The sequence below is a fragment of the Meleagris gallopavo genome, chromosome 17 (genome assembly GCF_905368555.1).
Source record: "Meleagris gallopavo chromosome 17, MGAL_WU_HG_1.1, whole genome shotgun sequence".
Lineage (NCBI taxonomy): Eukaryota > Metazoa > Chordata > Aves > Galliformes > Phasianidae > Meleagris > Meleagris gallopavo.
Genome location: NC_139420.1, coordinates 4482147 through 4507685, shown reverse-complemented (window position 1 = coordinate 4507685; position 25539 = coordinate 4482147). Strand labels below are relative to the sequence as shown.

The following is a 25539-nucleotide window of genomic DNA, read 5'->3' as shown; positions in this document are numbered from 1 at the left end:
TTCTTCTGTACACAATTATTTCCTTAAAAGTGGGTTTTACGACCAGCTATTAGGGCAAATAAAGAAGGGATAACCCAAGGATGCTTTATGATCTGAATATTGAAGAGGCCTCCCTCCCAGCCGCCGTCGCTCTGTTTGGGTGCAGCAGTAAAATACGAGGCTGCAATTTGGTACCACGTTCATAGGAGCGGCGACGATTGCAAAGCAGAGGACAGCAAATGCAACAGAAAACCCAACTCGGGGACCTGTTTGCAAAGCTGGGGAGGATCCCAGAGGGACGCTTTCTTTGGTTATTCTCCTGTTTTACCCTGCTGGATTGATCGCAATCGCAGCAACGGCTTCCCAAAGGGCTGCGCTGGCTGTCACCGCCACCTGGTTTCCAGCAGCTGCCATTCAAGGGCAGAGGTCTGGGGCTGCGCCCCGCAGCGCTGCTCTGCGCCGCCCTTTGCTGACCGCCGCCTGCGTTCCTCCGCACGGCCCTCCGCAAATCCCTTCGCAAAGCGCCTCGCGAGGCTCTGCGAGCGGCGCCTTCTTTCGCAGCGCCTTTTTTGCACGGCTCTTTGCAAACCGCTGCGCGCGCCGCCTTGCAAACTCCCGCGCGCGCCGTTTCGCAGGGCTGTTCGCAAACCCCATCGCACCGCTCTTTGCAGAACGCTTCGCCCTCAGCTCGGCACACCCCTTCGCGCCCCTCCCGGCCCGCCGGCCCCGCGCAGTGACGGCGGCGGCCGCGAGGGGGGAGCCGCGCTCTTCCCTCCGCCCCACCGCGCTCCGCTCTCTCCGCTCCGCTCCGCTCCGCTCGGGCCGCCCGGGGCAGCCCCGCCGCCGCTCGGGGGGATCCGGCCGGGCCCCGGGGGCAGCGGCCTCGGGCGGGCCCCGGGGCGGGGGGGGAGGGAGGGGAGAGGGGAGCGGGTCAGGCTCGCACGCGGAGCCCTCGCTCAGCGTCCCGTCCCCGCAGGTGAGCGGGGGGCATCGGCGGCCATGAGGCGGTGAGAGCGGGGCGGTGGGGCCGTGCCCCCCCCCCCCATCCCCAACCCCATCCCTACCCCCCCGCGGGGCTCCGGAGCGGGGGAGCGGCGGGGGAGTGGTTACCGGCGGCGCCGCGACACCCCCGGCCCCCGCCCGCCCCGCGCCCATAAATCAGCACCATGACTACTTCTGGGCATGGAGCGAGGAGGATGCTCCCCCCGGGCCCCGCGCTGCTCCTGCCGCCGCTGCTGCTCCTCTGCCGAGGTAACCCCTCCGCCGCGAGCCGGCAACTCTTCTCCTTATTTCTTCTTTTTTATTATTTCTTCTTTTTTAATTTTATCCCCAATCTTCCTTTCCTTCTCCCCTCCCCACTTCGCTTTTCTGAACGCGGCTCCGTGCGCTGCCCGCTCCGGGTCGGGGGGCACCGGGTGGGGGGGGCGGAGGAGTTTGGGGGTCCGCGGGCGCTGGGGTGGGAGATGTGGGGAGCGCTCCGGGAACGCGCTCTTCAGCTGTTGCCGAGGGGTTTCTTGCAATTACTTGCGATAAAATTGGGGTTACGCGGACAGGGTCGGGCCCTTGGGGGGGTTAACGCCTCCTGCGTTTGCCCTCTGCGCTTTCAGCCCCCGGTCCCGGTTCGGAAGGGGCTCTCGGAGCAGCTCCTCGCGCGCCGCCCGCTGTGCCCGGCAGCGGCTGCTCGGAGCCCGGCGTTACGGAGCGGCGGGGCTGCAGTCGCGCGGCGCTCCGCTCGGCCGCGGCACCGGGAAACTTCCGAAACGAAGCCAGGGGGGGAAACCGAGCGGAGGGACGCGGGCAACGGCTGCAGGACGAGGAGAAGAGATGTGGGAAGGGTTCCCGTGGGGCAGGAGGGCCCTTTCTCTGCCCGGGCTCTGATGGGGATCCCGCCGAGCCCGGGCGGTGGGCGCAGCAATGCTTTCCTGCGGGCACCGCGATGCTCCGCTCTGAGTCCTCTGCGTTTAATCAAGCAGAGAGTTAAAAACAGCGAAGGAATGTGTTCTTTTTCGTTCTTTTTTTTTTTTTTTTTCCCCTTATTGCTTTGCCACGTTAACGGTAATCTTTTCTCTGCTGTTCCCCTCTCCTCCTGTGTGGGCAGCTACCATGGTGAGATCGGGCTGTGGGTGTAATGCTTCCAGCACGGATCCGAGTGCTTCAGCATATGGAAAGCCGGCTGTGGCTGCCGGCCTCCCGCCGGGCCGTGCTGTGCCCTGTGGGTGTGGGCTCTGGGGGCACAGCAGGCGGTGGGCGTGTGCCACGCACACCTGTAGCTCCCTACGGCTCCCTGTGGGGCTGGGTCAGGTGCGCTGCCACGGTCTCAGTGTGGGGCAGCTGTTGGAGGTCGTGCTCCAGCCGTGAGGCCTAAGGACACAGCCACCCATTGGTCCAAAGTTCTCCTGACGGGGTCTGGGCTGCTGCCTTCAGACCTGAGGAGAGGCGTGGGGTGGGCAGTGTGCGTGCTTTGGGGTGTTTGTCCCCGTGCTGCTTTGCATAACGAGTGCCTCCATGTTGTGGTGAGGCTCGTCAGGAGCAACAAGGAGCAGCTGTGCTGGCTGCTGTACAACAGGTTTGTGGAGTGCAGTCCTGGAGTTGTGGGTTATTTTCTGCACGTCTGTGCAAGTTTCAGCGTTTTGCCCAATCGGACTCCAAATGGATGTAGTTGAGGGGCACTGGGGTCGGCCTGACATGGCCACGCTGCCTCCAGCTCTGACACCCATCAAGGCAATGCATTTCAGGCGTTTGGCTTCTGCTTTCTGTCTGTGCAATCCTCCGGCAGCTGCTGTGCAGGTGGTGAAGCTGCTGTGGGTTTGGGCACTGTGGAAGCAACGCTGTGACCTGGGCACTGTGAGGCTTCTGGGAGGGAAGAGCCCGCACTGCCCCTGGGTCTGCTTGTTTTCTGCAGCTCGGTTGCAGAGCTCCATGCATTGACACCTGACTGCAGCTGATCGATAGATTCTCCTGAGGTTTGGATGCCAAAACAGTTACATTAAAAAACAAATCAATACAGTCCAATTAATGTGCCGTATTATTACAGGGGATGATAGGGGCTCCGCAGCTCTCACCCTGAGCGCCGTTAGCTCCGTGTTTAAGGCAGCTTAGCGTGGCAGCGAGACGTGTTCTGTGCACTTCTCATGCTGTGATGTGAGTTGCTGTGACTGCAGGCATCCCTGTTCTCCTTCCTCCAGCTTTTATCCCCATCCCCTCTGCGTCTCACGGAGGAGAGATCAGCACCCTGCTGACCTGCTCTGGGCAGGGATATGCTCCTCTTGGTGGGGGATCTCCGTGCATTTCCTTTCTCTGGGAGTTCCCGTTCTCCACTGGGATGCTGGAATAGATGGGAAGGGCCTTCTGATGCATGGAGCACTCCCTGGGAGGGTTTCCTACTCGCACAGGTTGGGCTGCGGGCTCAGGTGCAGTGCAAATATTAACATTTCTTTCACGCTATCCAGAAATCCTCTTGCTGCACACTTTCAGCTTTTCTTTGTTTACGTAAACGTGTTTGATTTCTGACAGCGTTCAGAAAGCTTCATGAATTTATGATGTGCTCCAGATTCGAGTACACTTTCTCCCTTTATTTTATTATTATTTTTCTTTAAAAACGCTTTCTTCCCAAATTTTGGTGATGAAATGGAAAGAGAGAGATTCGTGTCAGCGATCTATGGAGAGGCAACGTAAACACCATCCTTTATAGACCATCAGTTTGTTCAGTTTCAAAAGCAGCCCAGCCTCCCGCTTGATCCATTTGCTGTCACAGAATGGGACCAATGGTTAAAGGGGGAGCTGCTCGGGGAGGAGCAGCTGAGCCTGGGCTGTGCCTGCGTTCACAGGTGGAGGCTGTTGGCAGAACAAAGGGTGAGGACTTGGAATGCTGGTGGTGCTGAGCTGTGGATTGTGCTCCACAGGTGCAGAGAAGGCCATTGCGTTGGCACTCATCTTGCACAAAGGCATTCTCCTCCAAGGTGTTTGAAAGTAATGGAGCGGCTTAGTTACTAACATTATTAAATCCTCATCTCTGTCAGCCATGAGAATTAATATACAAAGGTTTCCTCTTCTTTTTTTTTTTTTTTAATGCAGCTCAGTTACTCATTTTCTGTCTTTTGCTTAGGAGTAGCCCGCTGAAAGTTATTACCGTAATATTGGTGCAAAAAAAAGGTTCAGCTCCATCATTAAGAAAGGAAAAGGCAAGTGAAACATAAGACAGCTTGAATTTTATTGCAGTTGAGGTGTTTTTTGGTGTTTTTTTTTTTTTTTTTTTCCCGTTTCAAATATGATTCATTCTTCCATCTGTAGCTCCCAGAGGGGGACGAGAGCAGGTGCTGCTGGGCTGCAGTCCGTGTGCTGGGAGCACAATACCCGTGGGCATGAGGAGCAGAGCGGGGTTCTGCCCCGTTACAAGAGTTACGGGAAGTCTTTGGCACAGGGTGAGAGATGGAGGTGATGTTCTTATGGCTGAAATCAGCCCACAACCCTGGCATGTAGGGAGCAGGGCTGTCCTTTCAGGGGCTGTGCTGCAGAGCCGTTCTGCAGCTGTACCCTTTGAGAGCCCAGGTACCCATCCACATCACACACAGCAAAGCCATCTGCATATGCAGTGCCCTTGGATGTGATGAGCACACTGGTGTGAGCTGGGCCCCAGTCGGTGTGCAGGACCCCGTCCTGCTGTTATCTCCTATGAAAGCTCTCTCTTCCAGTGGGGCACTTGCATTTATTTACTTCACAGCTTCTCCCATTAGTATAATCATTACTCCTCGGACTGGGTATGAATTCTGAGCATCCCACTGTGGTACTTAAAGAATTAATTACAGTGATGAAAGAATCCCTCTAAAGACTCCTATGAATTGGTCTGGTTGAAGTGTTTTAGCTTTGCTTCAATTGGTGCAGCTCTTGTCAAAAGGATTGTGAGAAAATGCATGGGTCAGTGATTTAGATTAGGCAAATTATGTTAGAAAAATTGATTTGATTTAGAAAGTGAGCTTTCAGATGGCGGGGAATTGCCTGCTTCCTCCTCTGCTTTGCTGCCGTTCCCCGAGGATGAGGAGGGGTGAAGAATACAGGGTTAAAGCAGGGGCTGTGCAGGAGGGCATGGCTGAGAGCTGTGGGCCTCTGCTTGGCTGCGGTGGGAGGGAGACCAGCAGTGGGTTCCTGCAGAGCCCTTGGTGCTCAGTGCCCTGCTCCAGCTCTCCTCCTGACCCCGTGTTTCCCCATCAGGACGGAGGTGCCCCAAGGTGCTCGGGGCCATTAGTGAGACTCACTGCTGGCAATTAGGGTTAGGGCTGAAGGTCCCCCAGGCAGGGGAGCAGCCCCGCTGCCAGCAGCTGAGCTCAGCCCTGCAGTGGAGGGGTTGCAGAGCAGCAGCCCATCTGTCTGCGTGGTGGGAGGAACCTGTGCTCATTGCACAGTAATCAGTCCCCTGGTGTTTAAAGAAACAAAACTGCTGCAGGTTTCTTGCTTTAATGTAGAGAATGGGCAAAATCTAAAGCCCATTAATGCGCTCAGAGTCAGTGGGGCTTTGCTTGGCTTTTTTTTTTTTTTTTTTTTTAAAGCTTCTTTTGACAAATAGAAACTGTACCAAAGTAAAAAAAAATAATACAGGAAACAATAGACTGCCATTGGTTTTTGGGTAGCCCGTATCTGCTGTAACATTTCGGGGCCATTCTTTCCTCTCCCACGCTCTCCCCAGTGGATGACCAGTGCCATTACTGGCAGGGGATGCTTCTCAGGTGGCAGATGCCTGTGTGTCTCTTGCAGTGGGTGATGCGTTATGCAGGTGCGTTCCCTGCTTCAATTGCTTGGCTGTGTTTGCATTAAAAGCCTCATGTTCAGGGCTTTTAATTTGTTTGTAAGAATTTGCTCCAGGTGCTACGTTGGATGGAGAAGTCCAGGAGTGTTGTTTTACTTTTATAATCTCATTTCATTATTTGTGCATTTCTCTTTTTTTCCTTTGCCATTAACCACGAGGGCACAAAGCGTACGGGCTGCTTGGTTCTCACCAATGTGAACCAATGGGCAGTGCCATGGAGGAGAGTTCTGCCTCCACGTGGCTGAGTGCTTGCTGTGATCATAGCAGTGACTGCAAAGCCCAGCAAGCACTGGGGGCTCCTGGAGGAGTTGGGAGTGGGCGTCCAATGCTGAATGTTTTACCCATGTCCATCTTCTGTTGATGTCTGTTGAGGTTTGATTGAGGTTTGATGTCTGAGTCAGAAGGGGAACCAGTTAGGGGGCTTCATCTAAGAAGGCTGAACCAACAAGAAAACAACTGTAAGCAAATTATAATGACTTACAATCGCACAGGAAAGAATATAATATTGCCTTTCCTTCCACCTTCTGCTGAGCTGTGAAAATACTCTGCAAAACGATATTTTTGAGTTGATAGAGAAGCACGCCCCTGTCAACAATTTTCCTCTATTGCTCATCAGAGATGGGCTCTGCGCTGAAGTGATCTGTGCCTGAAGGCACAGCGGCAGCCGGCGGTGCTCCCAGCTCCCCAGCAGTGGGGATGCTGCAGCTGCATGGATGTGGGCTCCCCGCCTTGCAGGTTGTGAAGGCAGCAACGCACTGATGATGGATTTTTGTATTAAAGGTTCCCATAGAGGGGGATCTGGGGTGCTGAAATACCAAAGTGTTGGCTAAATTGCTGCAGGAAGGTGCTGCCTCCCTCCCTGAGCACCGTGGGGAGTCATATGCGTGTAAGCACGCAGAAAACAAGCTCCCACCCTTCTCAGCCCGTGTACAAATGCACACGTGTGTGCTCTGACGTTAAACTGGCAGGGTGTTAAATGTTTCCCTTTCCCAACCATCAATTTCAATTGAATTTCATAAGCCATTCAAGTTCTCTGCCGCTGCCTTTGCTGTTCCAGTTACGTGAGCTCCAGCCATTTAGCTGCAGGTCCTGGGGCATGATTGCTCTGTGGAGCAGCAAAAGTAAATTGGTTCCTGATGTAGAATCTTTTATATATATATATTTTTTAATATCTCTAACTCGCTGTGAATGATGATGTTGGGCCTGGCTGTTCCTGGTCCAGTTTTGGTTCACCCCAACAGCATTTTTTTAAAGCCTCTGTGCTTGTGGTGAGCAGCAGCATCTTGTGCATGTGGGAGGAGGGTTTCTTTTGTTGCTTGGGTATTTATCTTTAGAATCATGGTGGAAAGACTTTTTTTTTTTCTTTTTTTTTTTTTTTTTTTCCCCCCTCCCTGTGGGTTTGAAATGTTTGAGGACGATTCTTACTTGGATCAAAAGAGATCTCCTGGCAGCCCTCTGACTTTGTTTCGGTGCTGGCAGCCTGACAAATAATGAAAAAGCAATCATTTCCTCTTTCTCCCACTTTTATTTTTGGGATAAACGAATGGCTAAGATCTCTGTGCTCAAAAATAATTGCTCGTGGCTCTTAGAAAAACAAAAATCCATAACACTTATCCTTTAAATAGCTGATTTGATCTTTTCTGTTGGTTTGTATGTTGCACTGGTGAGCATCTTTGCTGTCGGTTTGAGGCTGGACTTGACCAAGCTTCTAATGGGGCTGAGCAGATTGCATCTGCTGGAAGGGGTCAAAGTCAGTGACTTTGCTGCTGTACGTGGGAGCTCAGCAGCAGGGTCACGCTGCCATGGTCCATCAACAGGACCGCACAGCGTAAAGCTAGGGAATCTGCTGAAAAGTAGAGAGAAGAATGGGAGGGGAAAAAGAAGTTATTTTATTTCCTTCGTGGGACCTGAACTGGTTCTGTATCCCAACCAGTGCTGACCTGTGCTGCTTCCTGCAAAGCCAGGCAGGTTGGGGATGGCTTCTATCCTTCTTCCTTAATGCTTCTGCTGCTAATTGGTGCTCTCAGCCTATGCTCCAGCTTAATGAAGGCTGCTGTCTGGGAATCGTTATGAATGGCTATGGAAATGCATTTAAATGCTCTGAGATCTGCTGTAATTTTTCCTTTATGGGATTATTCTTTCAGGAGGGATAAATGCACCGTGAGTCCCAGGACGAATGATCCTGTGGGTCCTTGCTGTGATGTGGGAGAGAAGCACTCAAGGTCAGGCTGGACGGGGCTCACAGCACCTGATGGAGCTGTGGGTCTTTGTGCACTGCAGGGGAATGGGACCAGACAGCCTTTAGAGGTCCCTTCCAACTCAAACCATTCATAGCAGTGCCCTTGGCTGCACTGCTTGTGTTGGTCTTTCTGTTGTTCTTCAACAAGAAGAGCCTCTGGTGGAGGCTTTGATTCTGCATGGGAACAGAGAAGCTGTAAGTCTGCCCCAAAAGCAAGGAAAAGGGGTGAAGGGTGTTTTCCCATAAAAACGTTCCCAGGTTTGGGGATACCTGAGTTGCTCCTGTTGGTTGTCCCAGGCCTCCAGCTGCCACCTTCCGCTGGCAGAGATGCAGAGCCTTCTCCATGATGTTGGAGACCTTTGGGGTGCGATTGCTCATGGTGTCTTGGTGGTTGCAATGGAACTGCAACTGCATGGTGCTTCACGAGAGTGGCCGTGGCCTCCTGAGTGTGGCTGGGAAGTAAAAGAAGTGCTTGTGTTGAAAGAACATCATGGGTATTGCTTATTTTGGCTCCTAGAGGGAGATGCGAGTAGTCTGATTCCCGTACTCTAAGAGCAACGTTCAGCCAAAATAATGGCCTGGAAAGATGAGAAAAGACTGCTATATGCCAAAAGCAGCAAACTTGTGAAGCAGAGCTAGAGACAGCTTAACAGCTAGGGACAGAATAGCCTGAGGAGCCTGCCAAGGAACCAGATGCTGCAAATGAAAGAACTCTGTGCCTTGGGTCTGCCCGCAGTGTGGGGGCTGGGATGCTCCAGCTGCGTGGGTGCACTGGAGTGCTCACTGGAGAGTGGGGAGATGGCATCCATGTGTCTGCTGCTGTATTTCTGTCCCTGCCCTGTGTGCCTGGTGCTGCCCTGGCTGGGGTGGGCTGTGATGGGCAGGAAGACGCAGCTGGGCTCTGAGCCTTTTGGGGCCCATTTTGGCACACTGAGCTCTGTTCCCCGGGTAGGAGAAGCTCAGTTGGGTTTTAACATCAGCATCTGCACGTGGCGTGTGTGAGGTCAGATCTCAATCTGGAAACCCAACTGGAAAGTTGCTGTTATTTTTCTCCCCAATTTATTTTTACCATTCCCATTAAAATAATAGTGGTTGTAGCAAAGGTGAACAGCTGGGTGTGACGTGATTTGTGAGTAATACCCATCATTGCCAAGGCAGAAAAGCTCCACAACAAAACGTATTATTCCTGATGCTGCGTCTTGGAGGAAAACAGGATAAAATAGTAATAAAAAAAGCGTTTTTATGGGCATGCCTTTGTGGGAACAGGAAATCAAATGGGGGCGAGAAGCAGGGGGAGACCTCCATGTGTCACTTCAGCTTGGGGACACCGTGAGAGCTGAATGGCTGCTTATTAATGTAATAAAGCAGAGGCACACGCTGGCGTGCCCATCCCTGCAGCAGAATCTGGGGGTTATTTTAGGCAGCGTTACATCTTCCCATCTCCTGAAAATCGCACCCTGGGCGTTGTTTTGATTTCAGCAGGTCAGCACCTGTGGGATCGATACGGGCAGCCCGGGGTCCTTGGTCGCACCGTGATGGGCAGCTGAGATCCCCATAAGTGACCCTGCAGTGAGGGCTGAGTCATTACTGATGGTTTTTTCTTTTCAGTGAGGGTTTCTGCTAACACACAGCATAACTTAATGGCGGAGGAGATGCTGGGTACTGGCAAGGACCACGATGAGGCTGAGAGAGGGATTTCCAAAGCAGAAACAAGCTGTTCTTTGCTCTGAGTTTTTCCTGCCAATTTAACATATTCATGAAAATTGCCTCAATTTAACTTCAGGGGAGAGGAGAAGCGACAGGGCTGGTGTAGCTGGAGGGCTGCATCCAATTCCATTGCTTTGCTGCGCTTTAGGTTTTCACCTGGAGGGTTTTGGCTGTTTTGTTGTTTTTTGTTTTTTTTTTTTAAACTGTATTTCCTACCAGCACCTTTCCACACCTGGTGCTTTTTAGAACTGCCCTGCAGTCTGCAGGAGGAAGGTGCTGAGCAGCGTCATCTCTGGCCTGCAGGCAAGGACTGGACTGCAGTGGAGGAGCTGTGGCCATGCATGCCAGGGTTCCTCCTCCAAATAATAATAAAATTAAAAAATCACGAAGAGAATAGCATGCCTTATACCATCAGATTGTCATCGCTTCCTCTGCCCAAGCGTGGTCCTGCTGGGGGATGGCAGTGCTGATGGACGTGGGCCCTGCAGCGTGCTTAAGAAGTTTGTGGGATGTTGGTCGCAGAGTTGAAGGTCCAGCAGCCCGAAGGCGCCTCTTTCTTGTCTTTGCGAATGTTTCTGATGCTGTTTAAACCCTGTCTTTGAGCTCAACCGGCAGCCAACATTATCTCATGCTTTCATTTAAAGCCAAATCGGAGTGCCTGTTCCGTATCTCTAAGAGGAATATAAAAGCCCTCTTCGCGGCTTTGCAAACAAATGGAGATTGACAGCTACTAGTTGAGGACCCAGCTGCTCTGACAGCGTTTGACACGGGATGCTCGGGCTGTGCCCATGAGGCACTGCTGGGACACGCGTGGCCCCACGATGATGCTGTGCATGCGGCCCCGCAGTGCTGAAGGCACCGGGCAGGATCCCACTGCTCACACACAGCAGATGCACAGCAGGGCCCGAGAAGCTGTTCCCTTCCCAAACACAGGTTTGGGGCTATTTGGCCACAACGCAGAAGCTTGAAGATTTGTTCTGCTCATTGCGGGTCACCTTTAGTAATAACCGGTGGACTTTAAATCTCTACAAACCTCTTAGAAAAGGCGGAGCACTCACTATTTATTTTGCATGCAGCAATTCCTCGTGCCTCTCCCTGCTTGCGGTTTGCTTGCTGCCCGAACCTCTCCTTTCGCTGGGTGCAGGCAGCACTGCTGAGCAACCCCTGTGGGCACCACGGCCTCACACTGGGCTTCCATCTGCAGCCTCATCGATGGCATTGACTGGGGGAGATGGCAGTGACTGTGGAGCTGTGCAGGCAGAGGCTGCTGTAGGAGCTGGGGCTGGGGAATGCTGCTTGCAGGGATCGATGCTCGCAGCTATTGACCACCAAACGCTTTGCATCGCATTGAGTGGTGGTTGAGTTAGTTCATGAATGTATGGATGTCATTGAGCGTTTGGCACAAAGTGTCCTGCTCTGTGTTGGTTGGTCTTGAGTTGGAGTGAGATGGTTGTGCGATCAGTTCTGAGCAAAATGGAGATATGGGAATAAAATGCTTTTTGCATTTACCCTGTGTCTGGAAGGGAGGTGCTCAGCATACCTCTGCTTGCTGATTTTACTTTCTTTTCATGGTTTGGAGCCCAGGGACATTAGATATGTATAGTGCTGTTGGTACAGCATTTGTGCAATGTTGGTATTTGGAGATGATTCTCAGAGAGCTTTCATTTTCCATGCACAAACATGCCGCAAACACACATCTCGTTGGATGCCTTGGGGATGACTCCAAGCCTTTCAGATATACGATGGGGAACCGGAGGCAAATGTTAGTTTCTCTTCTGTGCTGTTGCGCAGCAGCCACAGTGCACCGTGACCAGGTTTTCATTGTGATGTCCCCATTTCCCATTGCCACTTCGGGGACGGCCGTGGCTGAGGACAGTGTGCCTGGTCCCAGCAGTTCCACCTTGCATCCCTCACACCGCTCTCTCTGTTGGTTCAGCCTCTGCAAGAATAACAGTGAAAGGCAATGGTATGAATGATGCAGGAGGCGTTGTGTGAGGCAGGCGAGTGGGGTGGGGGCTGCAGGTGGGACAGCTCTCCATGTATTCCCTGACCAAGCCTTGTCCCCCCTGCAGATCCAGTCTTTCCTTTGCTGCTCGCAGTGGGGATATAAATGCCATCAGCAAAACAGCAGCAGCGGCTCCCAGGCTCATTTCTGTTTGAAACCATCCTCCAGAGACTTCTTTTTCAGGATTTGCCGGGCTCCTGAATTGTCATCTTATCATAAAAAGGGAAATAAATCCTTTTGTTTGCCCTGCGCATCCGTTCTCCCCAGACCCATGGCAGTGTCAGGAAACGCTCTGCCTGTCGTGGAGAAGTTTGAGCACTGGCTTAACTGCTGCCTCACCAGGCAGCGCTGCGAGGGGACGTGCTGAGGATTGGTTCTGTTTGTTCGTTAAATAAAAGGAGCGGGGAAATATCTCATTCAGATGCGGTATTTTCTGAGAGCGACATATGCTGTTGACTCACAAAAATATGTCTCCTCTGGAGGGCCCTTGTGTAAGAAATCTCTCAGCCTTCGGTTCCTCGTCAGTAATGAGACTTTCTTTCTTTCAGCGGAGCTATGAAAACCTTGGATCTTAGTTCTCAAAAAAAAAAAATGCAAAAGATGTCAAATTATAGAAACGCAATATTTGATATGTTAATAACCAAGGAGGTTATGAGAGAGGAAATGGAAACATAACCTGAGGAAAGGCGCCGTGTTTCTGGCAGCGGTGCTCCCCTGGCTGCTCTGTATTCCTGTCCGTGTTACCTTGGTAGCAGTTTCCGACGTGTCCCCAGGTAATGGAGCGCGTGCAGCCCTATGGATTGTGCATGGCGTGGAGGAGAGCGTGGTGCGTGCAGGCGGCGTTTGGCACTGTCCTGGCATGGGGTGCTGCAGGAGCAGGCACTGCCGTGTCCCTTTTATCCCAGCTGGCCTCCAGTGGCTCCTTGTGACATTTGGACTTCCTTTCCTACTTGTCCTATAAGTATCTATAGAAAGGCAAAAGCCTGGGGAGGTGGGTTGTGCTCGGGTGTTTGGCTGGCAAGATGTGCAAGCAAAGGAAAGTTTGGTCATCGCAGGTTTTCTCCTGCTTCTGCTCGCCCTTTTGAGGGTGATTCTCCCTGCTGACTCAGACGCTTTAATGTTGTGCTCTGCAGCAAGTCCTCGTGTGTTTCCTCCATAGGTCAGCACACGATGTGTTAGGTGGGATGGCATTTCTGGCACTGGTTTGCAGGATTAGTCTCAATAAAGCTGTTGTATTCCCAGTCCTCACCTGCAACAGTTTTTCTTCCCTCTGTCCAAGCAAAGGGAATTACCATCTCAGTGAGGCAGTCTAGAGCTATCTGAACCATGGTGCTAGCCAGGATTGTCCAGTGGTGTGAGGGTAGCATGGAGGTCCTGCTCATGTTCATTGTACTGCACTAAATTGAATGGAAAGCGGATACAGAAGGTGGGTGGCACAGGGCATAGCCAAAGCTGAAATCCATTTTGAGGAAGTATGAAATCCTGTTTATGTATTTATTGGTGCTGGGAAGGGGTGCTATTGCATGTTGGTAAAGCATTCTTCATGCCCACCATCTGTGGGTTCCCATGTATAGCTGTGCTCTGCTTATGCCACATGCAAGGACAGGATTAAATAATAAAGTCATGCTTTCCTATGGAAGGGGCTGCCATGTTGCATCTACTTGCTGTCCAAGGTTGCATGGGTCCTTGTTCTGCAGCCTGTATCTGTGGTTGTTATGTTGCTCAACCAAATTCCATGAGAACTAGGAAGAGCATGAGTCACAGAAATGCAGAACTGGGCTCCCTGGTGCAAATGGATGCGGGGAAGGTAGCTTTGTGGGATTGGCTAGGGATTGGGGGCTGTCTGGGTGTTGGAAGGGATCCACAAGGGAGGAGTGGTGGTCCAATTCCTGGCTTCTCACAATACTACCCAAAAATCAGACCATGTTGGTTCCCTTTTATTATTTGCTGCTAAGAGGACCTTGCAGATAGGTAGGAGAAATAAGGAGGTACTTGGGCTTCTGATTCCAAGACGCCGTGCTTTGCTGCTGTTCTGGAGCTGTGAAATGCTGCATGAGCAAATTAACACTTGGAAAGCAAGCGCTGCTAAAGCAAATGTCAGGGCTTGGAGCCCTGCTGGGTGGCTGGGGAGAGCCCTGTGGTTTTTGCCATTGATCACAGGGGTGCTGCAATGGCTAATTCTGCACCTTCCTCGGCAGTGCTCCATGACACGTTATGTACTCAGTGGAGCAGATCGGGTCACTGCCTTTCCTATCTGGTGTGCAGCGTGAGGCTCTTGGGACTGAAGGGCAACGCTAGAAATTTGCACAGAAATTGGAATTTAGCTGTGAGGATTCAAGACACTTATTTTGCTTGGATTATGTTCCTGTTTATCAGCATCGAGAGGTATTTGAGAGACCTAAAAATTGAATTCTAGGTTTTGCATTAAAAAATAAAAAAAACCCACCCTCTTAGAATGAGTTTTTCTTTGTGGAAGTTGGATATTGAGTATAGATCTGACTCTCCCATGTCTGTCTGAAGAGGATAAAGGATAAACCAAGCTTATTTGTAAAAGACATATAATAAAAAGAGGAATGAGAGTTTAAAAATCCCCCTCTGTTGGCCTGCTTTGACTCACCAGCACTGACCTGGGAGCTTGGGTGACTTTTTAGAACAGTTTATGCTTGTTTTCTTTTTATCTCCTTGAAAATGAAAGCTAAGAAGAAGGCACTAATGAAAACTCTGAAGCACCTATTAACTATCATTTTCGATTAAGCCATCTCGCAAGGAGCCTTTGGGAGCTGTGGTTTGAGGAAGGATGTTATTATTATGCCATTTTATAGCAATACCAATTTTTAACCACAGAATATGTTCTTTCGTCATTAAGTAGCGGGGAGAGCAAAGAAAATGAGAAGACTGAATTATAATGCTGATGAAAATATGCTTATGGGATGGTGTTTCTCTGCCGGTGAGAGCAAATGCAGATGTACCCTTGCTGGGCTGGAACAGCAGGTGCACATATAGGGGCTGCTCCAACCTGGGTGTGTGCAGGACCGAGAGCATTCAGCAAACAGCTCCCATTTACATAAAGACTTCTAAAGTCCCCTCCTGAATGTACCATTCACTTCGGAGATACGCCGTCATCTAACAGAGGAATGGCTGTCGCAGTTAGTAATGTATTTTTGGGATCTTTGAGATTGGAAGATGCTATCAAACTCTATGATGTCTGTTATTTTAATTTTATGTTCTGCTCTACACAGTCCTGAAGCCTAATATATCTTCCGTTCTGCTGGAGGGAACTGGCTTCTTTGTAAGATTTTACAGGCTGTTTCTGTTGTGCTGTGGAATTCAAATTAGGGATAATTCTATTCTGTTCAGAAAAGAAAATCTTATATTAAGATGGGGAGATAGGCAATGTTCAACACCAATAAAGTGTTGGGGAACAGAGTCCGTGGCAGCTAGACAGGGCTGCGAGGCCCTGGGGATTTCATTGTGGGTCTTAAAGGACAGCAGCACCTACTGAGTTATTGGTGTTCCTTAAAAGAAAAATGAAAAAGAAATAGGTCTCGTGCAGCTCCTTCGTGTCCAAGAACAAACCGGGCTGCATCGTATGAGCCTTTCCGGGTGTCCCACTTGCCTCAAGCTCAGCACAGATGGACTGAGCGCAGAATTAGCTCAGGCAGCTTTTCAGGGAGGGTGACAGCATGAGCTCTGCTGCTGGAGCAAGGACATGGGGCTGTCCTTTGCATCATGCAGAGGTCTCATATGCCTGCGAGCTCTGCGTTCTTCCTTGGGTCTGCTGAGTATACCCTACCTGTTGTAGAGCAACCTCACCTTGTTTTAATAAATGCTACGTAGCTCTGTGCTTTAGCTCCACAGCAACTGGGTAAGAACACTGGGAAAAAAACATTCTTGGCGTTCTGTGAGCCTGCAGAGCTGAGTTGCTATGGGTTGTGTTCTCGCATACGCCAGTGTGAAATTAAAATACAGAGAAGGCTGAAAAAAACCCAACAGCAGTACCAACCATCTTCTTCAGCTGGGTTACAGCAGCCATAACTAGAAAAGGTCTTTCTGTCTCCCATTTGGGGAAAAAAGCCAATAATGTTGCTTTTTAAACAATTTTCCCCCTGTGGATGTTCTCCTGCACTGATCTAATGTTGATCTAAAGGCTGGATAGCCAGCCATGGGAAATAATATTTATTTAGTAAGCCATCCCCATCACAAAATCCCTTTGGACTTAAGAAAAAGATGTATAGAATAAAAATGAAATGTAGTGGAGGTAAACAGAAATTTAATAAGGTTCTATAGGAACTCCTGTGCAAACCTAAGGAGTTTAATAGAAAATGAGAGGTTATTTTTAATCATCCTCTGGAACTCCACAGCACGGTTTTAATTAAATTATGTAGGCAGGGTAGAAAAAAACGGAGGAAAGATGACTAATTTTCTATTAACCTTTATTCAACTTTTTCGTAAAATAAATTAAGTTAATGACTCATTTCTGTTTGTGTCGCCTTGGTGAAAGCTCATATTTACCAAGTTAAACTTTGTCACCAGTATCTCCAGCCTGTCCCTGTCCTTGCACTCCTTGCCTGGTTATTCTGCATTGCAGCAAGGTGAGCCTATGGAAGACACGAGGCTGTGTGGGGTCCTGAGCCCTCCTGACTCTTTGATTTATTTTGGCACTGTTAGATTTTCTGAATTATTTTTTTCTGGTTTGTGTGATTCACTCTGGAGAATGGACCATCCTGAAAGCCAGAGGCTGAGACACATGAGGGTTATAGGTGGAAAAGTGGAGGAAGTTTTGGGTTTTGGTCCATAAGGAAGGATTGGGAGTGGGTCCTAGGAACTGCTGCGCTGTGCAGATGTAACTCTGTGGATGAGCAGCATGTGAAGGAGCCATGGCTTGCTGGGGTTGAGTGTCGGGTAATCTGGGTGAATTATGCCTTGGAGGGGGTTTAGGACTGGAATTGTAAGAAAAAAGCACTGAGTTTATGCAGATGGAGTGAATTTTGTGTTTCCAGGCTGGAATGGGTGTCTGAGGGAACTAGCGTGATTCTGGCCACCGTCAGGTCAGACTGATCCCTTACAGACCTGTCAGATTGTTTTCTCTTTTTGGTCTTGTCGGATTGGATACATTTCATTGCTTTAATATCTGGAAAATGAAGGAATTAAAGAAAATTTGAGAAAGTCGTCAACCTTTTGGACACGTGTAATTTTTCGCTAGGCCGCGCCTGAGCCTGGTAATGATTGCGCTCACATGGGCCATTGGTCTCTTAAATGAAATTTCATCCTGTGCTTTGAAAAATGCTTGACGTTTCCTGCAGTATGAAGAAAGGCAAGTCCAGAGATACCCCTTCAAAACGGCGTTGGTAATTAATCCCATGAGGCTCATCAATGTTGCTGGTGTCTCTATTAGTTACATGCAGAAATAAAGACAAATGGCTCTTGTTATTAGCCCCAGGAACACATAAATCTTGCTTGTTTATGGGAGGAGGCAACACAAGGAGACATTATGTTACGAGGCTTTTTGCTCGATTTATGGCGTGCCGCCTGCCTTGCTGGTCTGGGATTTATTTGGAAATGTGAGGGTGCCTGCCGGGACCTGGGATTATTCGCATTTATCCACGGTGTGCCCTGCTGTGCTGCAGTCCCTTCTGTGCCCTGGGGATGGGAAATGCAGCGCTGCTCACCTTGCTTTGGATCCCTGTTGGGGTTGGGCTTTGGCTGCTCATGATGGCTGTGTTTGCCGTCCTACAGAAGTCTGGGTTTGGCTAGAAGGGTGCAGATGGCATTCAGCTGGGGTATCTGTTGGGCTTGTTTTTCCTCCATGCCTGAGCAGTGCTGCATGGAGCCAGATGTAGGCAAAGCCAGTAATGCAGCAGGAGGGGACGGCAGCTTCTTGAGCCATCGTTGGTTCCTCAAACAGTGTGGGAAGGATGGAGAAATTTCCTCTTGGTTTTGAAGTGGAGGAGCACAACCACTTTCTAACTCTGTGGAGCTTGTTTTTGCGGTTGATGTAATTAATTCTGCTCTTTTAGCTCAGGCTGCTATTTTTATCAGCCCTGGACTTGCTGTAGTAACAGCTCTGGGGCAGACCTCCTGTTCCTCCCAGTCCCAAGTGTGAGGTACAGCTCTAATTATATTTACAGTTAATTCACAGGTCACCGAGTGGAGCTTGGGGCCGGTTTCACAAGTGCTTCGCTTTGTTATCAAACCACTAATAAATACGGGGAGCCGTCATGGGCAAAGGCAGGCAACAGCATCCTAACGAGGGTGGAAGCTCGCGTGTCATTAACTCCGCGCTGCGGCAGCTGATGGAAGGCAAAGCCCTGCAGAAGGAGCGCGCGGGACATAGCGGGGCATCCATCACAGAAATGATACTTTACTGAAACACGGCTTAATTGGTGCGTAAGCTTCCCTACTCCCTTTTGAATCTTTAATGATTACTGAGGTATTTCAACAGAGGAGAGTAGGAGATAGCCGTGCGTTTTAAGTTATTAGGCTGGGATCGGGAGAGCTGCACTCAGCCGGCTCGGAATTTCAGAAGACGCTTGGTCTGTGCATGTCTCAATTCTCTGGTTGTAAAGCAGAGATAATGTTTGCAAAATGAGGCTGCCATCGTAACTGCTGCCTGGCTGCCCTGAACCAGGCAGAGGACCTCGTACAGCTGCCGGCTCCAGCTGTGCTGTGAGCGAGGGCTGTGCGGCCAGCTGGGCACCCATGGCACTGCTGCTTCCCCACATGGGACGGGCACTGCAGGGCAGTGCTGGCATTGTGCCTGGGGGATGTCAGCAACCTCTGTGCCACAGCCCTCCCTGTGTCCCATGGGTTTCCCAATCCATGCATGGTGCTTTTTAAAGGCGCAGTGCATTTTTCTAACAGCCCCCTGTTGAGGCTGGGGTTAGTCTTTGAGATTTCTTAGCAAGCATTACCGTTGAGGTCAGAGAATCGTAAGATGGCATAGGTTGGAAGAGACTTAAAGATCACCCAGTCACACCATCTGCTGTGAGCTGGTTGCCTCCCACCAGATCAGGCAGCTCAGGGCCCCATGCAGCCTGGCCTTGAATGTCTCCAGGGATGGATAAGGCCAGCAGATGGATTCATTCCCTCACTGAAATATCTTCATTCTCTTTCAGAGCCCCATGTGTGGGGTGGAGGATGCCTGGTGTTCAGAAGTACCATGGATCATTGATTTGTCCAACTGGGATAGTGGATATACACTGTGGCACTATTACGCCTTGCTTTCCTTCCAGGGATAGGCTGTGTGTTGATTAGAAGCTCATCTTTATTTCCACGTTTCTTAGCCAAGCTGTAGGTGTTAAAGAAGTTTTTAGCAAGTACAACAAACTGTCAGACTTACTCAGTAGATTAAGCCCTTTCCTCAACCAAAAACCCTCCGCTGCATTGATGCTCTTTGTGATATGAATGCTGCTGTTTATATTTAAAGCTTTTTTAGCCTCCCAAGCCAGATCAAGGGGAGAACTTGGACACAGGTAGTGAGCAGAATGGAAAGTTGCCCATTAAGAGAGAGGAATCAGGTAGCTTTCCTGTGACAGGGCCATGAAGGAGGCTGAGGTTCCTGTAGTACTTTCCTTTGCCTGAATCCACTCATGGCTGCTTAGTGTTAGCACATAATTCAGATAAAACTGCAAAAAGAAAGAGTCCATTCTGCCCCAGCCCTCCCCATCCTCAGCCTTGTCATCCTGCACTATTTGGCATTTCCAGGGAACCTGAAGGTGCTTTGCCTGTGTGCAGTGTGTCCGTGTGTCCCTTCTCTGAGTGTCGTCGGCCAGGCAGAACAGAACACCGTGTGTTTTTCCTGTTGAGTCTTCAGGTTGTGTCTCCCAGCACTACGGCAGCTTTCTTTGCTTGATAAGGCACCAGGCCTCTCACCTAGTGGCAGGGGAACACTAAAGACTGAATTCACCTTCAGCAAAACTGGTGCTCTGTATTTATCTTACCTTGCTGGTTGCCAGCCATAGGGGCCCTATTAAGTTTGATCCAATTAGCAACTATTGTATTTACTTAGTATTTGGATTGGAAGCTGGATTTAAGCTCTTTCATCCTCTATGTGCTGACAGAGAAAGGGTGAATACCTCAAGTGCACCGATGTCCCATTTCTGAAGCATGGGCTCCACCTGCGAGTTCCTGCGGAGGAGGAGAGGGCAGCGCTGTGCTGGAGCAGCTGCTGAGGAAGCTGTGTGTGCAGACAGCTGGTGGGGCTGGCGGCCATGTGCTGTGCCCCCAGGGGACAGCCCTGAGCAGCTCCTCTGTGCTAAACTGTGACCTTTCTTCTTCCTCCTTCTTCTTTTTTCCCCTCTTCCTTCCTCTGGTCTGCTCTAGAATCGCTGTAGGTCTCCAAAAGGATGGGGCTGGTATCAAGCCGTTACCTGCTGTATCAGTAATTAAAATGAGCCGTTACAGCAGGAGTTATATTGGGAAGGCAAGCTCTGAGCTGTTGAGTATGCAATTACTTAAACTCCGTAGGTGCTTATGTTGCTCTTGAGAGTCAGAGTTGAGCTCTTAAATCACTTTGTCTCTTTATGGACAAAGTAGTTATTAGAACTGGGGGCTTTTTTTACAAGATCTCGTGTTTGTGAGACTTCCCTGTGTCACACAGAGGTGTTTGCAGAGCGGCCGCCTATGTGTTTTAGCGACAGGAACGTAGCAATGATTAATAGCTCGGGCAGCCCACGATGGCCTTTCTGCTTCCAAAGAAGTGGAAGACAGAAGATGCTGTGCGGAGAAACACGAAGCTCTGCTGTACTGGACACGTCCGGTGAGGCTGAACGATGTGCAACAGTGCTGCTTAATGGAGGGCTTTCTGTAACAGCGACTAATATTTTGGGTTGGGTAAGAGCCTTTGTAAAAGGGAGCTCTCAGGGAAGACCTCTCGCTGGGAGAGCGAGGTCTTCCCTGCCTTCAAGGACTGAAACACGTGGGGAAGTTCTGCCAGTGGGTAGCAGTTAGGGGCTGTTGGGATCATTAACGCATAATTAATCCTACTCTTCCTACTGCTATGCGGGCTTCACGAACAAATTGCACTGGTTTTACCACTTCTCGTAATAGAGGGCAGCAATAAACTAGTTCAAACGGGTGAAAAGTGCCTTAAAATGTATTCCTGTTAAGAACCAGCTGAGATTGCTAAGGCCGCAGGAGGAAGCGCGGTGCCGGCGGTGGGCTGGGGATGCACCGGTTGTTTGCCTCTCTGCTGCAGATGGAAGTGGAAGGCATGTGTTGGAAAGGAAGCACAGAACTTTTAATTTGTTGCTCATGCTTGCGAGCGGCCCTGAGTTAGCAAATCACCAGGAAACTGGCTAAAAAGAAGTGATTTCGGAGCAAATGAATTGTTAATTATTGCGCTCCTGTGAATTCCTGTAATTTCAAAATCGTCCTGGCAGCGGATCAAAAGAACATGTGGTGCCACAGCGTTAGAGTATTTTTATTTATATCTGATTCACAATTGTCTCCATGGCAATGTGAGAGATGAAGGCAGAGGGAAGAAATGAGTTATCACGTTATTAAATGACCCAGTGGAAAAAAAAAAAATTAAGACAAGTTAAGGATTAATTTAACATTGTGGAGCTGCCTGGCAAGCCATTTTCCATTAGTTAAGGATTTGTTAGAGTTTCCATTATAAACGTGTTTTTGAAGTGTTTATTACTATTTGAATTTGCGTCAGGCTGCAACTTTGTATACGGGTTCTCTGAAAAAGTGTTTTATAATTTTAAAATGCACCAAGTAGTCCAGTTTATTAATTCTGGAACTTTTTGTTGCTCTGTTTCTTGTAGAGAGTGGTGTTTCTCTGCTCTAATAACAAAATACGGCCTTTTCCCTTCAAAAAAGAAACTCCAGACCCTCAGCCAGAGGACCAGCCTTTCCTGCATTTTGATTTACTTAGTTATTGTAAATAGAATCTGGGGGAAAACTGTGTATGGCTTCTGCAGAGGTGAGCACAGCTCTCTGCAAACTGAGCCATCTCTGCTCTTGTTCTGAATATTGTCAGTAGATGGATGACTAAAATGGAACAAAAGGCTGCTAAAAGTGAGCATCTCTTAGAGGACATAAGTTTTAGTTGCTTTGTGTGCTCTTGCATTTTTATTTTTTTATTTACATTTGCCCCCCAGCAGAGGGGGGAGAAAGCCTTTCTTTACTGCACACAGTTTATGCAAAATCCCCCTGCTCTCAGTGCATTATTGCATAATGCAGGGCTGTATTTTCAAGCTTGGCTAGCTGTGATTAGAAAGCTAAATTGGGGGGGAAAAACCCAGCAACTTCTGTTGTAAGGGAGGTGCATGTTTGCATCTGCCACCAACCTGTGTGCTGGTGGTGGGTGCTGTGCAGGAAAGTGCTGGAGGCCCTGGAGTGCCTCACAAGGGCACTGTGAACGAGAGACCCCACGTTTACCTACAACGAAGGGGACACTTCTCTGTTAACTGCAGTTTCAGCATTTGCAGTTGCAGAGGCTTCAGACACCACAGAAACTTGGCTGCAGCACTGCAGTGCAGTGGGTGCTGAGTGCATGGCGCCTGTAAGAAAGCCAATGGTGCAAATGGTACCGCCGTTTAAAAGAGGAGTCGGGGCTTTATGGAGCAGCACATTTTTCTCTGATTCCCAGAAAATCTGTGAGTCTCTGCAGGGCTGGCTCCTGTCCATCTCTATTCAATATTTTCATTATCAATCTGGTTAATGGAATGGAGAATGCGTTTGTTAAACTGACAGGTGATACAAAGTCGGGAGGGACTGCAGATTCATGGGGAAAAAAGTACCGGAGTGCCTTCTTAAAATAATCTGGACAGATTGAAATGGTGATCTGGAAAAAAGGATAAAAGGGCCAAGTGATAGCTTAGGGCGAGAATTGCTGCAGATGGCAAATAGCAGGCTAGGCAGTGCTTCAGGAAAAGGATCTGGGGTTACAGTAGGCTATCAGCAGGACAAAAATCAGCAGTGATGAAAGCAGCGCTCTGCAGGACTGCGTGCGAGGAAGACATGAGGAGTGATGCTGCTGCTCCGGCAGCCTGGGAGGGCTCAGCAGTGTGGGAGCCTGGCTGCTGACCTGTGGGCTGGGAGGGGAGGAAGCCCTCGTGTCTTGCTGGAAATCTCAAAGCAATTCATGTGGGCTGGGTGTGAGGAGGTGCTGGGGAGCGTTCTTCTGGGAGGTGCACTGTGCCATCTGGTTCTGCAGGAGTGCTGAGCCTTGCTTTATATTTTCTCCAAAAACCATGGTGCCCAGCTGCAGTGTTTATATAGAGGAAATGATCTGCAGTGCACAGTTTTTCTGTGTCTCACTCGTTGCCTTGGAGGTGTCTCATTTGAGCACTGCCCCAGCTTGACTCTGCTTAGCTTTCAACTCTGATTTTTTTTTTAAAGAAGTTACTAAAAAGGTGACAGCAGTAAGCAGGGCAGAGCTTGTTGAGTTCTGTCACTGAAATGCTACTTCACTTGATTAAGTCCAATGGCATCTTTGCATTCAGCTAACTAGCTCTCTGCAGGTGATGGAATAACTAATCAGAGTAAAAACATGAAGTGAAATGAAATATAGACTGTAAACACCGTTCTAATTAGTAGCTTTATGGGAGTCTGTCAGTGAATGATCATGGAGCAGATTTCCATCTTGAGAGTATTTGGGGCATTAGTCATGGCTGAGTGCCTGCCTGTGCCTTCCTCTCTGGGGTTTGGGATGTTTTAATGGTGGTTCTCTGTGCAGCCCTATCTGAAAGCTGTCCTCGGCTTCACAACTTTTGGTTTTGCCTTCGCCTCCATCAGATGAACTCGAAGTGGTATGGTCTGTGCTTGGTAGCGAGGGCTCCCCAAGCTGGGAGGACACTGTGCTTCTGGGAGGGATGGAGGAGCCGTGGAGATGGCGATGTGCTGGGGGTGGCTGTGGTGTGGGGTAGGGCAGGCCTGGGGCACAGCGATGGCTGGAGTAGGGGCTGCTGTCATAAGTCGCCCAGTTAGGCAGAGAGGAGGAACGATTTCCATGACAACAATTCAGTTAGGGAGAGAAGTGAAAGCTCATGGAGAGGAAATCTGAAGGAAGGTGTCACCAGTGAATCTGGAGGGGACTTGAGGGAAAACGAGGGCCTGAGTACAATTAAAGTGTTAAAATACAAAGGCCTGATTATCACTTATGAATCAGCTCTTTCAAATGGTAAATGGTGGGAAGAGTGATGTGCAGTGCTGCAGTGAGATGGAGGGGTGGCTGGAGGAGGTGCTCCAATGCTGCCATTCCCCTGCATGTGTAATGGAAACAACTCTGTGGTGCAGCTGATGTAGCAAGTCTGCAGGCCAGCTCTCAGCATTCCTTTCTGTTGCCTTGCACACACGTGGTTTCTTTTCAGGGTTTTTCCTCTTGCCCTGAAATCTTGCAGTTGAACGTGTCCCTTGCAGGTCTCAGCAGTCTGGGCGTTAATGCTGACCAAAACTGTCCTATAAAGTCAAAATTATCTTGGCCGTGATTATGGTTATTCTTTTTAGACACTGTAATTGTAAGTGCTGTAATGCAGGTTGGATGTTAGGAAAAATGTCTTCTTGGAAAGAGCGGTAATGCATTGGCAGAGGTTGCCCAGGGAGGTGGTGGGGTCACCATCCCTGGGGGTGTTGATGGTGGGGATGTGGCACTGAGGGACGTGGGCAGTGGGCACGGTGGGGTTAAGTAGATGGTTGGACTTGATCTTAGAGGTCTTTTCCAACCTTAGTAATTCTATGGTTCTATCATTTACGGCAATATGTGGACTGGGAGAACAGGTTCTGGCACAGTAGTCGTTGTTGATTTTGAAAGTTTTCTTGACCTTAAGAAATCTATCTTAAGATTTTACTGATATTAAAACAACTGAAACCACGATTCATATCAAAACTAAACTTTGCAAGAATTATATTTGTTGAGCTATTTGAATTCAGCTCAGCAAAAGGAGGCTTGAAACATACTTGGATGCGTTTCCCTGCCGTAAACCAAACGGGTTGTCAACTTGAAAGGTACTTGGTTATCACTGATAAAAGATGCGGCCAGTAAAAGGCAGGAGGATGCACTGGGAATAAATAACCTAGTCTATAAACAATCGCTGTTTGTTATATGTCTTTGTAATGCAGTGTTTTTGTAGCCAAGTGTACTGAAATCTGAACTTATCAGATTAAAAAATATATATATAAATTCTGCTTGTGATGGGTGAGATAGCATTCTGCAGGGTAATCACTCTCTTCCAAAGCTCTGTGGGAATACCTGAGTGTGAAGCATTGCTGAGCTCAGCTCCAGCTGTTGAGGGGCTGTGTGGGATGTGGCCAGGTGCCTGCAGTGCAGCCCGTGCCTGATGGTAGCAGGACCCTGCTTGAGTCCCTCTGCTAACATGGGGTCCATAGTAGTGTGACCCTTCTTGTGTACCTCTGCCAGTGTGGGGAGCAGGGCAGCTGGCTTGAGATGGAGCTGGTGTGGTATGGGTGTGCACAGAGCCTCCTTTGCTCTACTGCTCCTTTGGGGTAGTAGTGATCCACGGCTGGAGAGTTGTCACTGAGTTACAAGACTTCTACCCCCTTGCTTTTGCCACTGATTTCATGTGTGATGTTAAGGAAATCCGTGCAACCCAACCAGAGGATTTCTGGTTGCCTCTCCTTGTGTGTTAGGCTTCCATCTCAGCAGCCCAAAAACCAAAGCACTCGGGAATGCAGAGTGAGCAAAGCAGAGGCTTGCTGCTGCCTAACTGAGCGCCTGATTTTGCCTCATCCTAATCGAGCCTGGTGGAAAAACTGTATGACCTAAAAGCTGTATCATCAGATGCGAAGCCAAGCAGCTGTGACAAGCTCTGGTCCTACCATCCCTGTCCTCAATAGGGTTGT

At 49.6% G+C, this 25539-nt stretch overlaps 1 protein-coding gene across 1 annotated transcript in view; it reads left to right on the top strand.

Annotated features, from left to right (window-relative positions):
- The first annotated feature begins 684 nt into the window (after positions 1-684).
- Positions 685-25539, top strand: part of TMEM132B (transmembrane protein 132B) — a 177966-nt gene continuing 153111 nt past the window's right edge. The window contains exon 1 of the mRNA XM_085238511.1: positions 685-1230. Within this exon, the coding sequence (XP_085094637.1) occupies positions 1146-1230 (85 nt within the window). The 5' untranslated portion in view covers positions 685-1145. The remainder of the gene's footprint in view (positions 1231-25539) is intronic.